Source organism: Mus caroli, chromosome 13, assembly GCF_900094665.2.
Source record: "Mus caroli chromosome 13, CAROLI_EIJ_v1.1, whole genome shotgun sequence".
In the NCBI taxonomy this organism is placed as follows: domain Eukaryota; kingdom Metazoa; phylum Chordata; class Mammalia; order Rodentia; family Muridae; genus Mus; species Mus caroli.
Genome location: NC_034582.1, coordinates 8205249 through 8219110, shown reverse-complemented (window position 1 = coordinate 8219110; position 13862 = coordinate 8205249). Strand labels below are relative to the sequence as shown.

The 13862-nt window shown below is 43.1% G+C and overlaps 1 protein-coding gene across 11 annotated transcripts in view; it reads left to right on the top strand.

Annotated features, from left to right (window-relative positions):
• The window catches only part of Ryr2 (ryanodine receptor 2), a 562694-nt gene that overhangs the window by 300174 nt on the left and 248658 nt on the right, over window positions 1-13862 (top strand). For all 11 annotated transcript variants that reach the window (XM_029468301.1, XM_029468299.1, XM_029468302.1 and 8 more), the window contains exon 17: window positions 5315-5410. In XM_029468301.1, coding sequence (XP_029324161.1) covers window positions 5315-5410 — 96 coding nt within the window. The remainder of the gene's footprint in view (window positions 1-5314; window positions 5411-13862) is intronic.

Sequence of the window (13862 nt, the reverse complement as noted above, 5' to 3'; positions counted from 1 at the left end):
GGGGAGAGCAGCTTTTCTGGCCCCACCCCTTTGTTATTATGCATTTATCTTTGCCACAGGCATTAAAAATAGTGGAGTCAGACTCCTGGATTAATTGATCTCACCTTCTTTCAAGCGATTATCTCTGACATTATGTGACAGTGATGGATAGTGACTATCTCAGGAGGACGCAGCAGCTAGAAACTTCAGCGCCTCCAGAGCATTTCCTAGTGTTGCTGGGAAGTGGATCGCCCTGGGTGCCAGGACACTGGGTAAGGCTGCAAGCAATGAAAACCAGGAGCCTGGCCTTCCCCAGGGCTCTGCACAGTAGTCACCCCGAGCTTGTCTGCAGAGGTGTTTCCTGTCTCATGCCCCATGGTCCTGGAAAGACATTGCACTTTAAATCAAGGCATGCTGCTTTTCCTGTTTCTCTCTTGTCATAGTCTCATCTCCGTGAAGTAGCAATGATTGTCACGGACTGTTTCACAGGACTTTGTTTTATTTGCAACATTTAGATTTTGCCTTTTTGAATATGCTTGACCACATGTAAGGTTCTACTCTTTTAAGCTTTTACTTATTTATTACTTATCTGTTTATGTGTATGTACACGCATGCATTGCATGCATGTTTTAGCTTACAAGTAGACAGAGGACAACTTGTAAAAGTTGGTGTCAGATCAAATTTAGGTGTCTGACTTGGCTGCAAGCACGTTTACCTGCTGAGCCATCACCCCGGCATGAGGCCACTAACTCTTAACACTTTCAGAAGATTAGACAGTTGAGCAAGAAGGTACAGAGCCTGGTGCATGCCACAGGCTCTGGAAGCCATTGACTGTATGGGGCTTCGCCCTGTGTTTGTAAGCCCAATCATGACCTGGATGTCATCTTTCTATGCAGCTTTTTCTTCAGAAGGCTGCTCCTGATCTACTGGGATGGTGAGGGAGATTAGACTATCAGTACTTGGTTATATGGCTGTGTACTCTAACTTAGTGCAGGAGGTCAAGGCTGACATCCTTGGTGGCCCAGCAGTAGCTGAGAACCACTTTCTCTTGCCGGCATATTGGGACTTCCCAGCAAAGCCCGTCTGTCTTACACTTCCTGTGGTGAGGCAGCACATCTACCTTCATCTGGGTGGCTCTTCACTATCCTCTCCTTGGTGTGAGCACTTAGTGACACACGCCCAGCCTCCTTTCCTTAAAGTCATATCTTGCTGCTTCAGTGTCCGCACTGAGTAGACACAGAGCAGCCCCTCTGGGCCACCTCCTCCTCATGATTCAGAGAGAGAGAGATTGACGTCCTCAGGATAGCACATCTTTGCTTCCATGGGCACTCATTCACTCCAGCATCTCTGAGGCAGAAATCACCCAGCTGTAGTTGCCAAGGTCCCCCATCCTCAGTGACAGTGTCAGAATTCCTCCAAGTCTCTTAAATTCCCCAACTCCAGTTTTTAGTGGATCTCAAAGTCTCTTCATAGTAACCTAAATGTTCCTAAACCTTTCAAAGTCTGTGTCTCCTGGCCTCCGCTGCCTATGCTGTGGAGAGCCTGTTGGCTGTGCGCGTGTAGATTGTGTGAGAGGCTAGTGAGGCCCATGTCTTCTGACTCTGGGCCACTTCCCAGCACCTTCCTGGTGCAGCATATGGGATGCATCATGTCCTCGGTGCTGGCTGAATAGAGCAGAAGAGTTCTAGAGCTTCCTCGCCTGACAGTGAATTGTCAATCTGTTGGTAATTCTCTGAGCCTGCCATTCTTTTGGGAAAGTCTCAGTCAAAGCTTAGAGACATGCGAGTATGAAGACAGGCTGTCACAATACTGTCACAAAGCTCTTCAGTGCATGGTAGTCATGTCTTCATAAGCACTTCATAAGTTGAAATATGGTATGTTGAAAATATGCCTGATACATCTATCCAACCAGATATTTTTGTTTAGCACAGCCTTTCTTAAAGTGCTCAGAGCTAGACTGATAGTACTCCTCCAATGGATACAACCATCAAATGTAAAACCTATTTAAAAGGAAGGATGGCCCATGGAATGCATTTAAGACCTGTGTCCCCAAAATGCTCTTAATATAATATACTGTTGAGCATTGGCCATTGGCCCTCATGATGACTTGGTGAACTGGAGCTAATTACCCAGCACCATAAGAGAACACTGAATGGTATATCCATAGCCCAGAAACAGAGTTCAGAATCCAAAGCACTGCTTCTATGAAATTCATGTTACTTTTTCTTTAAGTCAAAAGGATTTCACTCAGTTTGACTATTTTAAATTGGGGCTCACATGAGCTAAGAAATGAATAACTGGGTACTTGTTTATGTTAGTTATTTCTCTGTTGATGATACATCTAACCAACCAGACATTATTGTTTAGCCATACCATGGTGATAAAATGCCATGACCAGGATAACTTATAGAAGAAAGTGTATTTGGCCCATGGCCCCAGAGGGCCAATAACCCTTCATCCCAGAAGGGAGGCATGGCAGGAAGCTGCAGGTATGGCTGCTGGAGGATGATGTCTTGAACTACAAACGTGAAGCTGAAATATCCAAGTAAAAAGATGAGTCTTTAAACTCTTAAAGCCCATCTCTGGTGACATACTTCCTCCAACAAGGCCACCTCTCCCAAACCATCTCTATTTCTACCACCAGCTGGAGCCTGAACATTCACATACATGATCTGATAGGGATATTGTTCTTCAAGCCACCAAATTGTACAATAAGAATTTTGTTATTACATGTATTTACTCTGTGTGTATATCCATGTGTGTTCATGTGGCACAGTGCACATATGGAAATCAGAGGGCATCTCTGACCTCTCCTGCTATGTGAGTCCCTGGGATTGACTCATCCGGCTCAACAAGAAATCTCTCTACCCACTATGCCATCTCACCAGCACATTAATAATAACTTTTAAACTTAGTTTTCAATAAGGAGGCTGAGTATGGTGATACCTGCTTATAAACCCAGCACACGGAAGGCTGAGGAGGGAAAATTAGGGTGAATTAGAAGCTAGCAACAGGTGCCAATACCTTCAGGGTAACATAGCCTGACCTCCCAGACACAGGACACAGGACACAGGAAAGTAATAACACTCACTTTCACAGTCTAACTAGATAAAAGTTTAAAGAGTTTTAATTATTCAACAGTGATAAAAATTAGTTCCATGAACTTATATTTGCTTCTTAAGAGCTTAGTTGGACTGTTTTTACTGTACATAAGATGAACTACAGTTATTTAAGCATTAGATATTCTTATTGTGTACATTAGCAACCAGTTACTCATTTGTATAGCTGAACAATTTCTTCTATCTTAAGCTTTCTGCATTGTGAAGAGGTTTAATAAGGCAGAATATTAGATTTTATAAGATCTTAAAATCCAGCACAGGAAGACACACGAGACACTGTATACTCTTCACATTTTATTTTCCTTGCATTCACAGGGCCACGCATGGCCCAATACAACTCTTAACTAACAGAGGGAAGTGGCATTTGTGGCAGATGAAAGCCTTGGGGATGAGGGCCAGTGAGGTGCCAGTTAAAGCATGCTGTTGGAATTGGTTTTCTAGCATTGGGAAAGAGTTTTGCCTTGTGTTCTATACTGTGGTGTTCTGCTCACATTAACCTTACACTGTACCTTGGGGATGAGAATGGTCATCAGATGAAGACTAGTGCCATCAGAATATGGCACTATGGATGAATATGGATGCCATCAGAACTTAATTGAATTTTTTTCTTGTTTACACTTTATTTGTGTGTATTGAGTGTTGTGGGTGGGAGAGGCATAGGCATGCTGAGGTACATGTGGAGGTCAGAGGACGGCTTCCAAGACTTGTCATTTCCTCCACCATTATATGGGTCTGGAGGATCAAACTGAGGTTGGCAAGCTTGACCGGACACACCTGTCCTCAGGCCCTGTCACTTCGTGCCCTTCCTTTATCCTGTTCCCGAGGCTAAGTCTCCTTTTAGGCAGAGGGAGAAGAATCTTCCTATCCTTATGTATTTCACGTTTTCTGTCAGAGCAGGAATCAGCTTCATTTGCTGGCTTACTTTGGAAGGAGACGTGAAGGGCATCTTCACTGTGGCTTGCACAGACTAGCCATAGGCTGTTCGCCCTCCTGTTCTTACGTAGCAGGTTCCAGACAAGAGCTTCAGACTCCAGTCCTTCATTTGACCTCCTAGTGTGACCAGACTTTCCCTCACATACATATTTTCTGCCTTTAAATATCATGCTATTAAAAAAATCTCACATACAGCTGTGAGCACTTACACTGTTTCTGAACAGCCTGACAGGTGTAAGCTTAGAACTTTGGGGGAAAAAAAATACTAGTTTGCTGTCACCAAACTGAATCTTCTGAATTTTAAGGGGAAAAAAAAATGTTTTTTTTTTTTTTGAGTATATAATCTGGGTGGAAATAAATGTCATTTCAGAATTTCGTATGAGGCAGGCTCTTCGGTTAAAGAAGTTGAGATATGACAAGGCTAAGCAAAGTTAAAATAGGTTCCTCTGAACTGTTTTTATATGATTGGAGATCTTTAAGTGACGAGAGGTGCATAGTGGCTTATGACTTTATTAACAACCAGCCCTGCCATTTTTCCCCTGATTCATTTAGTTACATCTCAGCACACCTGTTAGAATCATAGCTGCTAGCTGTATATGTCCTTTTATTTTGTCTGATATGTTCTTAGCTCCTTTGGAGTATAGGTGTGAAAATTAGGCTCTGGAGAGATCAAATAGTTCAGTCTGATGGCTGATTAAAAGCAATGTGTGTTAGAAGCCAAGTGGGGAAACTTCCAAAGAGCTGGTTTCTGTCACTCTTCATTATTACCACCCAGTGTGAATCCCAGCTTTCTGGAATTGTTTGCCTTCTTTTATTTTTAATTAATTAATTAATTAATCAATTAGTTAATTTTATTAGGTATTTTCTTCATTTACATTTCTAATACTATCCCAAAAGTCCCCCATACCCTCCCCCCCCCACTCCTCTACCCACCCATTCCTACTTCTTGGCCCTGGTGTTCCCCTGTACTGAGGCATATAAAGATTGTACAACCAATGGGCCTCTCTTTCCAATGATGGCCAACTAGGCCATCTTCTGATACACATGCCGCTAGAGACACGAGCTCAGACCCCTCCCGGCGAAGCTATGACAATGGGGGAAAAAAACAAAAACAAATGCACAAAACTCAATTTTATGTGTGTAGGTGTGTTTGTAGTTGCATTTGCATATGGTTTAGATGAGACTGGGAGGTGCTTTGTTCTCTCCCATATTTTATGCCTCTTTCGACCTTACTGTTGTCCTTGAACTTGAAAATCACATTTATGCAAGTTCTTCTTTTGCAGCGGCTCTAATTAGAGGAAATCGTAAAAACTGTGCTCAGTTTTCTGGCTCCCTCGACTGGCTGATCAGCAGACTGGAAAGACTGGAAGCATCCTCGGGTATGTTCCTTGTTTTCTCCTTGATGTGTACGGTGCTTTTTCCTGTTTACTTTAAGACATAACAAACTTGTGAGTTCAGTGTTATGTGTTTTCTTTTGAATTGGTTGAATTTTTTTTTTAATTTATATTACGTCACCGCCATCCTGAGCTGGTCCTAAACAGTCTTGATATAACAACAGAGTTCCTGAAAGAAGAGAGTCCATTCTGGAATATGAATGAGCATGGCCTGAGAACACAGATTTGGGTTACCCCAAGTCTATGTTCCAATGTAGAAGCAGTTTTTCAAAGTTTGTATAGTACCAGAACAAAGAGAGCCATGGGTCAGGGCACTTTCCCAATGCTTCAACAGAAACATGGAGTAGACGAGTTAATAGCGGAGGAAAGAAGCTCAGCTGTAGGCTGCAGAGCTATTTAATGACAAGTAGCCCTTGAGTTGCTGGAAACAAGTTGTTGTGTGTTATAAGAAGAAAGAACCAGGATATGTTTGTTAGAGGCATGGGATGGTGTGGGGAAAGGGGATGCCTCTGCAGACCTGTACTGGCTGGGTTTGTGTGTTAACTTGACACAAGCTGGAATTATCACAGAGAAAGGAGCCTCCCTTGAGGAAATGTCTCCATGAGATCCAGTTGTAAGGCATTTTCTCAGTTAGTGATCATAGGGGGAGGGCCTAGGCAATTGTGGGTAGTGCCATCCCTGGGCTGGTAGTCTTGGGTTCTATAAGAAAGCAAACTGAGCAAACCAGAGGAAACAAGCCAGTAAGTAAGATATCTCCATGGCCTTTGTATCAGTCTGCTTGAATCTCTCAATGGGTCTGCTTGAGTCCCAGTCCTGACTTCCTTTGGTGATGAACAGCAGCGCGAAAGTGCAAGCTGAATAAACCCTTTCCTCCCCAACTTGCTTCTTGGTTATGATGTTTTGTGCAGGAATAGAAACCCTTAGACAGGGCCCATGGTGAGCCATCCCTCCCCCCCACCCCCCGAGGATATAATATGGAAGAGTTTAGGATATGGGGAGAGGAGGTGAAGAGGGAGGGGAGAGAGAGAGAGAGAGAGAGAGAGAGAGAGAGAGAGAGAGAGAGAGAGAGAGAGAGAGAAGAGAAAGTAGAGGAGTAGAGGCTGGCTATGAACTTGTAAAGAGAGGTGAGGATGGGAATGGGGGGAGAAGGGACAGAGAGGCAAGAGAGTAAGAGGGTAAGAGAGAGAGGAGGGAACAAACAGTCCCTTTTATAGTGAGTCAGGCATACTTGGCTGTTGCTAGGTAACTGTGGGGTGGGGGTCTAGAAAGAATGCTAACATAAGTAGTTTGTTAATATGTTATGAGAGGTTTAATTTGTTAGGTACAAGGATGTCAAGTCAGACTCAGAAGTGCAAGGAATGGCTATTAAGGATGCTGAAGATAGCACAAGATAAATCATAATTAAGCTCTGGACCTGCACCGTACCAACCATTCCACAACTGCCTGCATCCCAGCCAGTTACTCAGCCCTGCAGAAGGGCCGGTGGGAGGTGCAGCCTTTTTTTCCAGGGAGCCTCAGTTTACAGTGGAGAGTTCCACAAAGGTTTGTAGTTTTATATTTATAAATAAGGCTAGTGATACAGCTCTGAAGTCAACTAGAGAGCTAGAATTCTTCATCTTCCTCGAGCTGATGATTCCCAAAATGCTCAATGAAACAACAATAACAACAACAACAACCCTTTAGATTTTAGGATGTGGAGTCTTACTTTTTTCCTTTGTATTCAAATGAATTGTAGGTGCAAGGATATTTAGGTAAATGTGGGAATTTAGTTCCCCGAATGATACAGTGACTCACTATAAAAGGGACTGTTTGCCCTCTCCTCTGTCTCTTACCCTTTTACTCTCTTGCCTGTCTTTCCCTTCTCCCCACATTCCCCTCCTCACCTCTCTTCAAGTTCATAGCCAGCCTCTACTCCTCTACTTTCTCTTCTCTTCTCTTCTCTTCTCTTCTCTTCTCTTCTCTTCTCTTCTCTTCTCTTCTCTTCTCTTCTCTTCTCTTCTCTTCTCTTCTCTTCTCTNCTCTCTCTCTCTCTCTCTCTCTCTCTCTCTCTCTCTCTCTCTCTCTCTCTCTCCTCCTCTCCCCATATCCTAAGCTCTTCCATATTTAAAGAGATTTTATAAACTGTTGAAGATCATCCACAAAATACGACTTGTTTCTGGGCAGAAACTCTGAAAATCTCTTAGCTTTGACCAGTGTCTCTCCATCCTCCCTGATAAAACTGTCCTTTCTGCCCTGGTTCACTTGTTTTAGTTTCCACATGGGAAACCAGCTGGGATCTAAGGGATTAAATATCACTCTCTGTTCTTTCAACTGTGAACATTTAAACACAACTACGGACATCCGTGCCTTGTAGGCAAGTATTCATGGGAAAGACTGCAGCTTAGCAAGAGCAAGTATGGTGGGTGAAGATGAAGTGTTTGTCATCACCAGCTGTTCTCAACCTTCCTAAGATTGTGACCCTTTGATACAGTTCCTCTGGCCATGGTGACCCCCCCCAACCATAAGATTTGCTACTCCATAACTCTAATTTTGTTACTGTGATGAGTCCCAGTGTAAATATCTAATGTGTAAGATATCTGATATGCAACTCCCAAAGGGATCATGACCCACCGGCGAGAACTCAGCTCTGGTACTGTTTACAGGAATGAGTCAGCTAGAGAAAGGCAGCCTATTAGGAGCAAGGTGGGCTTCTGCTGTATGGTCCTTAGAATACTGGGAACCTGCATGCTTTGCAGTGATGGAAGAGTTCTCACTTGGGAAGCCTGCCAACTCCCCTCCAGTGCAGAACCAGTCAAAAGTTTTTGGGGGTGGGCTTCAGATGCCAGAGCTGTGAAACGGCGTTCAGTTCCTGGACACGGGATGCTTTAAGTACCCACAGTTATCATAGTTAATGATTTCTTGGAAATTTGAAGCTCTTCATAGTCTAGAGGCATTACTTCCACCACTTTGTACAGGAGCATCTCAGACTCTGGTGCCCTATGAAGTCTTTTTCCTTGATACATGGTTAGATGTGACATGTTGAGTCAAAAAGAGACAAGGTTCTTAGGTTAATTTTTGAGAATCACTATTGCTGAAGAGATGCCATTACTCTCACTTCCTTTCACCACAGACTAAGTTGTAACTAGGACTGAAGAGACAGAGTGAACAGAGGCTGAGTAGAATAGTCTCTACTTCATTAGAAAGGCTTCTTTTAGGTTGCTGTATTTTATCAACAAGATGACATGTAGCAAATGTGGGGATCCTGCAAAAGAAACTCCAAATGAAATAGAGCAATGGGCATGGCAGGGGTGGGGGTGGGGGTAGTAAAAAAATAGTCAATTTTACTATGTTTCCTGACATCTTTGTCTTCTTCAGAGTGCTTTTCTTAAAGCAGATGGAGAAGGGAGAAGGCAAATTCCGTTGCTAGAAAATGGTTCTTACAATGAAAGAGTGCTCCAGCTGTTTTAAAATCAGCGATAAATGGTGCCCTGCCTCATGATGTAGCTGCATGGTTCTATAATCATTTTCCATGGTTACTTGAAAACCATTATTCACTTTGAGCTGTGGTGCTAAGGAAGGAGGAATAGCAATGCTTGCTGGATTCTGGCTTTCAGGTGGGGATATTTCGTGATTGGCTCAGTCATGGGTGACTCATCGAGACTATTCAATGGTTGATGGAGTTATGGCTTCTACAATGTGTTTTGTTACTCATTAAGACTGCAGGTTCGCCGGGCGTGGTGGCGCACGCCTTTAATCCCAGCACTCGGGAGGCAGAGGCAGGCGGATTTCTGAGTTCGAGGCCAGCCTGGTCTACAAAGTGAGCTCCNGCGGATTTCTGAGTTCGAGGCCAGCCTGGTCTACAAAGTGAGCTCCAGGACAGCCAGGGCTATACAGAGAAACCCTGTCTCGTAAAAACCAAAAAAAAAAAAAAAAAAAAAGACTGCAGGTTCTCAGATGGGCAGAAGTTTCCTATGTAGAGTTATTGTACTTGCACAGTTTCTACTTCTACCTTAGTGGTATCTTTCATGATTATTTCATGGTGATTCTTCCTCGTTTAGAGAGTTTTAGAACTAAGATAGGTTTGTTTACTATATTGCAAAGGACATTTGGGTACGCACAGTAGCAAATGTGCCATATGCAACCCACTTACAGATACCCGACTGCATGGTCTGAAAACCTTTCTTGTCCTGTGAGTTTCAGCTTCTTCTTCAAGACTTACTAAGGAAGGGCCCAAGACTCATCTATTTAAACACTGACGAGAGGCTGAGACTCTGAGAACTATGTGTACTGCAACAGGACACCCTCCAGATTTACTAGTGTGGCAGGAACCACTGGATATGGCCACTACACTCACAAACTCACAGCAGCTCTGGTTTCCAGCACAAGACTAGCACAAGATCAAGCCAGCCCCAAATTCTGGCATAGACTGGGAATATGCTGCTGGGCCCTATTGTTTACCAAAGGAGTCATTGACAGTTGACAGGAATGACTGTCCCTTTCCCAGCAACTGCCTGCCTGCTTACTTTCTTGCTTGCTTTCCTCCTTGCTTGCTTGCCTCCTTCCTTCCTTTGGATTTCCCACATACCCTTAGATGGCTCCACATCTGTCCATGGTCAGGCAGGAAGTTAGGAAGGGATTGTGTTGAAATGGATGTGGTGAGCTCGAGCGGAAATGGGGGTGGATATGATAATGTATGAAACTGTCAAGATCAAGAACTTGACCTTCATAGGCAGTTGCAGGGACTGCATTTCACACACATCTCAGGGTTTGGAGAGCAGTAAGAAGCAATGACTAGCTGAAGGTAAGTGGTTCCTGGGCCCTATCTTTGTCACCAACAAGACACTACAAGTCCGAAGTTGGATGGCTGACTTCATGTATTGGGTCACAGCCAGAATGCAGTGTTTTGCACACTCTACCCAATGTGTACTGGAGGAAGGAAGGTCTTGTACCCTTTATCCATGGCATGCTGTCAGTATTCCAGGTGAAAAGTTATTTAGTCCATTGTATAAAATAGCCGTTAGGCTGGCAGCATGACTCTGCAGATAGAGGTACTTACCACTATAGGCCTGATAGCCTGACCCACACAGTGGGAGAGAGCTACCAAAGTTGTCCTCTGACTTTTGCAACACATGTTGCGGTTCACATACCCACTCATATAAATAAGTAAATAAATGAATGAATGAATGAATGAATAAATGAATAAGTTTAATATACATTAAAATAAATCAAGTACTTCAAGACTACATATGTATTGTATGTGAAACATAATGGATTTATGTGTTCAGACTTGAACTCTGTCCCTAAAATTTCTCTTTATGTATAAGCCAATCTAAAACAGCAATGAGGAAACCTCCTGAATCTAAAACACTTCTGGTCCTGATGTTGCAAGCAAGGGGGCTCATTTTGAACATGCCATCTTCCTGAATCCTTGCCATCCTACCATCAGATTTCCATTCAAAGAAAGAGAAGGCGGGGCCAGGCACTTACAGCACTTGTTTGAGGTCAAGAGAGAGGAGAGGGGGATTGAGCCTGTGTCAACACTGTGATCTCTGGAGTAGTGTCATCTTCCTTCTGCATTGTGCTCAGACCCATGAGCTTGCAGAGACTAGCCCACTGGATGCACTCAGAGATAAACTGATACAGGAAAATCAACTACAGCCAAAGAGCCTAGAAATATCTGGTAGCATTTGTGATTCAGGTTACCTCTGAGCATTTGATTAGCTTTTGTTCTCTGAGTCTGAGTCTCATGTGACCCAAGCAAGCCTTCAACTCAAAGTGTAGTGGAGGATGGCCTTGAACTTCTGATCCTGCAGTCTCCAGTCCCCTCATGCTGGGATTGGATAACAGATATGTACCATCATGGCTCATTTTAAGCAGTGCTGGGGATCAAACCCTGGGCTTCATGCCTGCTAAGCAAATACTCTACCACCTTACTGAGACACATAGTCAACCTTTATTATTTTAAGATATAACAATGTATCCAAATAAAAATTTGAATAATATAGAATTTCTGATATGGCCACTTGGTTGTTCAATCATGAACTGTCTAGAACTGCAATTCCCCTCTCCTAACTGTCCTTTGGCAACCGTGGTTTCTTTGTCCTTCAAAAAGCCTGGCCCCTTGAACTGAAGGGAGTAGCTGTCAGAAGCCTGATTTGGCAGAACTGCACATTATCATTGCATTGCTCTTGGTTTGTGTTTTTTCTCAGTAAGTTTACCCCAGGAATCTCACACTCATCTTCCAATTCCAAACTTTAGTCTCTCTTCTTGGCTCATTTGTTTTGCAGACACCCCTCCCAGAGTGTGTTCTCTTACTCTGTGTGCATAAGAATATTATGTGTTCCCTCCCATTTTCACCTCTTCCCTGATTTTGCAAATCTGTGTTCTATTTTCAAACTTAAACTTAGTCAATTTTCCTCCCCCCCCCCATATCACACGAGCTTGAGGAATAATGAGTTTATTTTCCTCTTTGGCCTCAAAAACATTCTGAAAAATTCAAAATACATTTAATGTTGTCTTTTAGCCATTTGCCTTGAATCCACAGCTCTTGCAAACACAATTTTTAAACTATGAATTTGAATACTAATGTGATATATAAATATTTTCTTCCTCTATTCATGTAAGATATAGAAACTCTACTTATGGTAACTTCCATTTGCTTTACCACTTAGCTCTTGGTAACAAAAAGAAAGAAAATTCCATGCTATTTCTTTTTGTTCTTTCTTTCTGTTTGCCAGAAGACTTAAAAATAAATTAGCCATTTATCTTATACTGAAACTCAAATCATTTCTTATTTTAGTCTTTGTGTTTGCTGTGGTGTGTGTAAGTGTATGAATATGTGATATATGTGCATGTGTTTGTGTGCTTGAGTGCAAGTGTACACATGCTGTGGCATGTGTGTGTAGATCAGAGGACAGTCTCCACGGGTTCTGGTCTGCCATTTCTCCCTCTGTTTGAGATGGCCGTCCTTACCAATGGCCACTCTGTATACAAGTGTGGCTGACCCACGCGCTTCTAAAGATTCTCTGTTTTAATAGATCCTCTGTTTCCACCTTGCAGTCAGTACTTTGTTCTCATATTACCGTAGTATGTGCTTTTCACATCCAGACCTAGACATACGCCTTTGCTCATGCATCCAGTTTTGCTGTGAGCCTTTGTGAGCCATTATTTGCTAATAGTCTTCCATTTCTTGGTGTTTTGTTTTATTTTGTTTTGTTTTTGTTTTTGTTATCAACTTCTCATAAAAAGCTATTGCCTCAGTCTGGGCTGCTGATTGAGAATGCCACAAGTCCTGGAAATGTGTTACTGTTCTCAATCCTGCAGGTGTCAGGACAGGCCCTTTGGGTTTCGTGTCTGGATCTCCTTGTCACCGACAGCTCATCCTTTCCTGGGTGGCAGGGACAAGCCTTCTCCCATAGCTTCCTCCTATGTGAAGTAATCAGCCCTCCTGACTCCTTCAGGTTTTATAGCATCCAGAGATGTATTTTAGAATCGGAGTGCCCCCAAGTCAAGAGTTCTGGTTGACAGCCCCTCAGTTTTGATTTGTGGTGGGGAGCAGCCACAGTCAGTGAATGAATGCCTTAGGACAGCATAATAAAACTGTGTTAATAAAAGTAGGCATCCATGTGCTCTCCAGTAATAAATAACGAAGAGGAAAAAAGGGCTACCAGGATAGTGTGGGAAATTGCCTAACAGTGTCTTCCTATCAGTGGTATAATGTTCTATACAGGTGCAGGATGATGAGTTTGTTTTATCGCTGCAGTTTAGATGTTGGTGACATCGTGGGCAGTTTTGGTACAATGACGTCAGCATCTCTATCTCAAGTCTTGGCTTCCTGAATTTCTGTTTTCTTTAATTTTTTGCTTTCATTATTATCAGGCCATCAGACAATTGCTAAATTAGCCCCAGAGTTTGAGGTGCTATATAAATTGAATATCTGTGGATATTGTAATAGATTAATTTACAGCAGGGAAGCACGATCCCCCTGCACCTTGCCCTCCCCTGCACAGGACAGGATTCAGGTCAGGTGCAGCTCCTGAGAATGTGCAGGAATGATGTCTACATCTTTGTGTGAACTGCCGCAGACCCTCTGGGCCCCTTTGTCTGCGTGGAACGGGTCTCTAGTCGCGGGTGGACAAAGCGTCGGATGAATTGACAGACAGGTGCACACAGGAGAGGTTGTGTAGGATCTGAATGTATTTTGTAAAGTCAAACATCAGACTTTTTATGCAGAAGACAATAAGGAAGTTGGGTGACATACCCGCAAGGTACAAAGAGGTAACCGGAATCTTACATAAAACAGAGGAATGCAAACACAGAAGGTCTAAAGGGAACCACCTGGGATAGAATTCATTTTTAACAACTGGGATCAACAAGGGCTCCACCTAAGATTCGCCTAATCTTAGAAGCCAGGGTCCTTGTATTGGGACCATTTAGAGACTGCCGTATCCAGGGATCC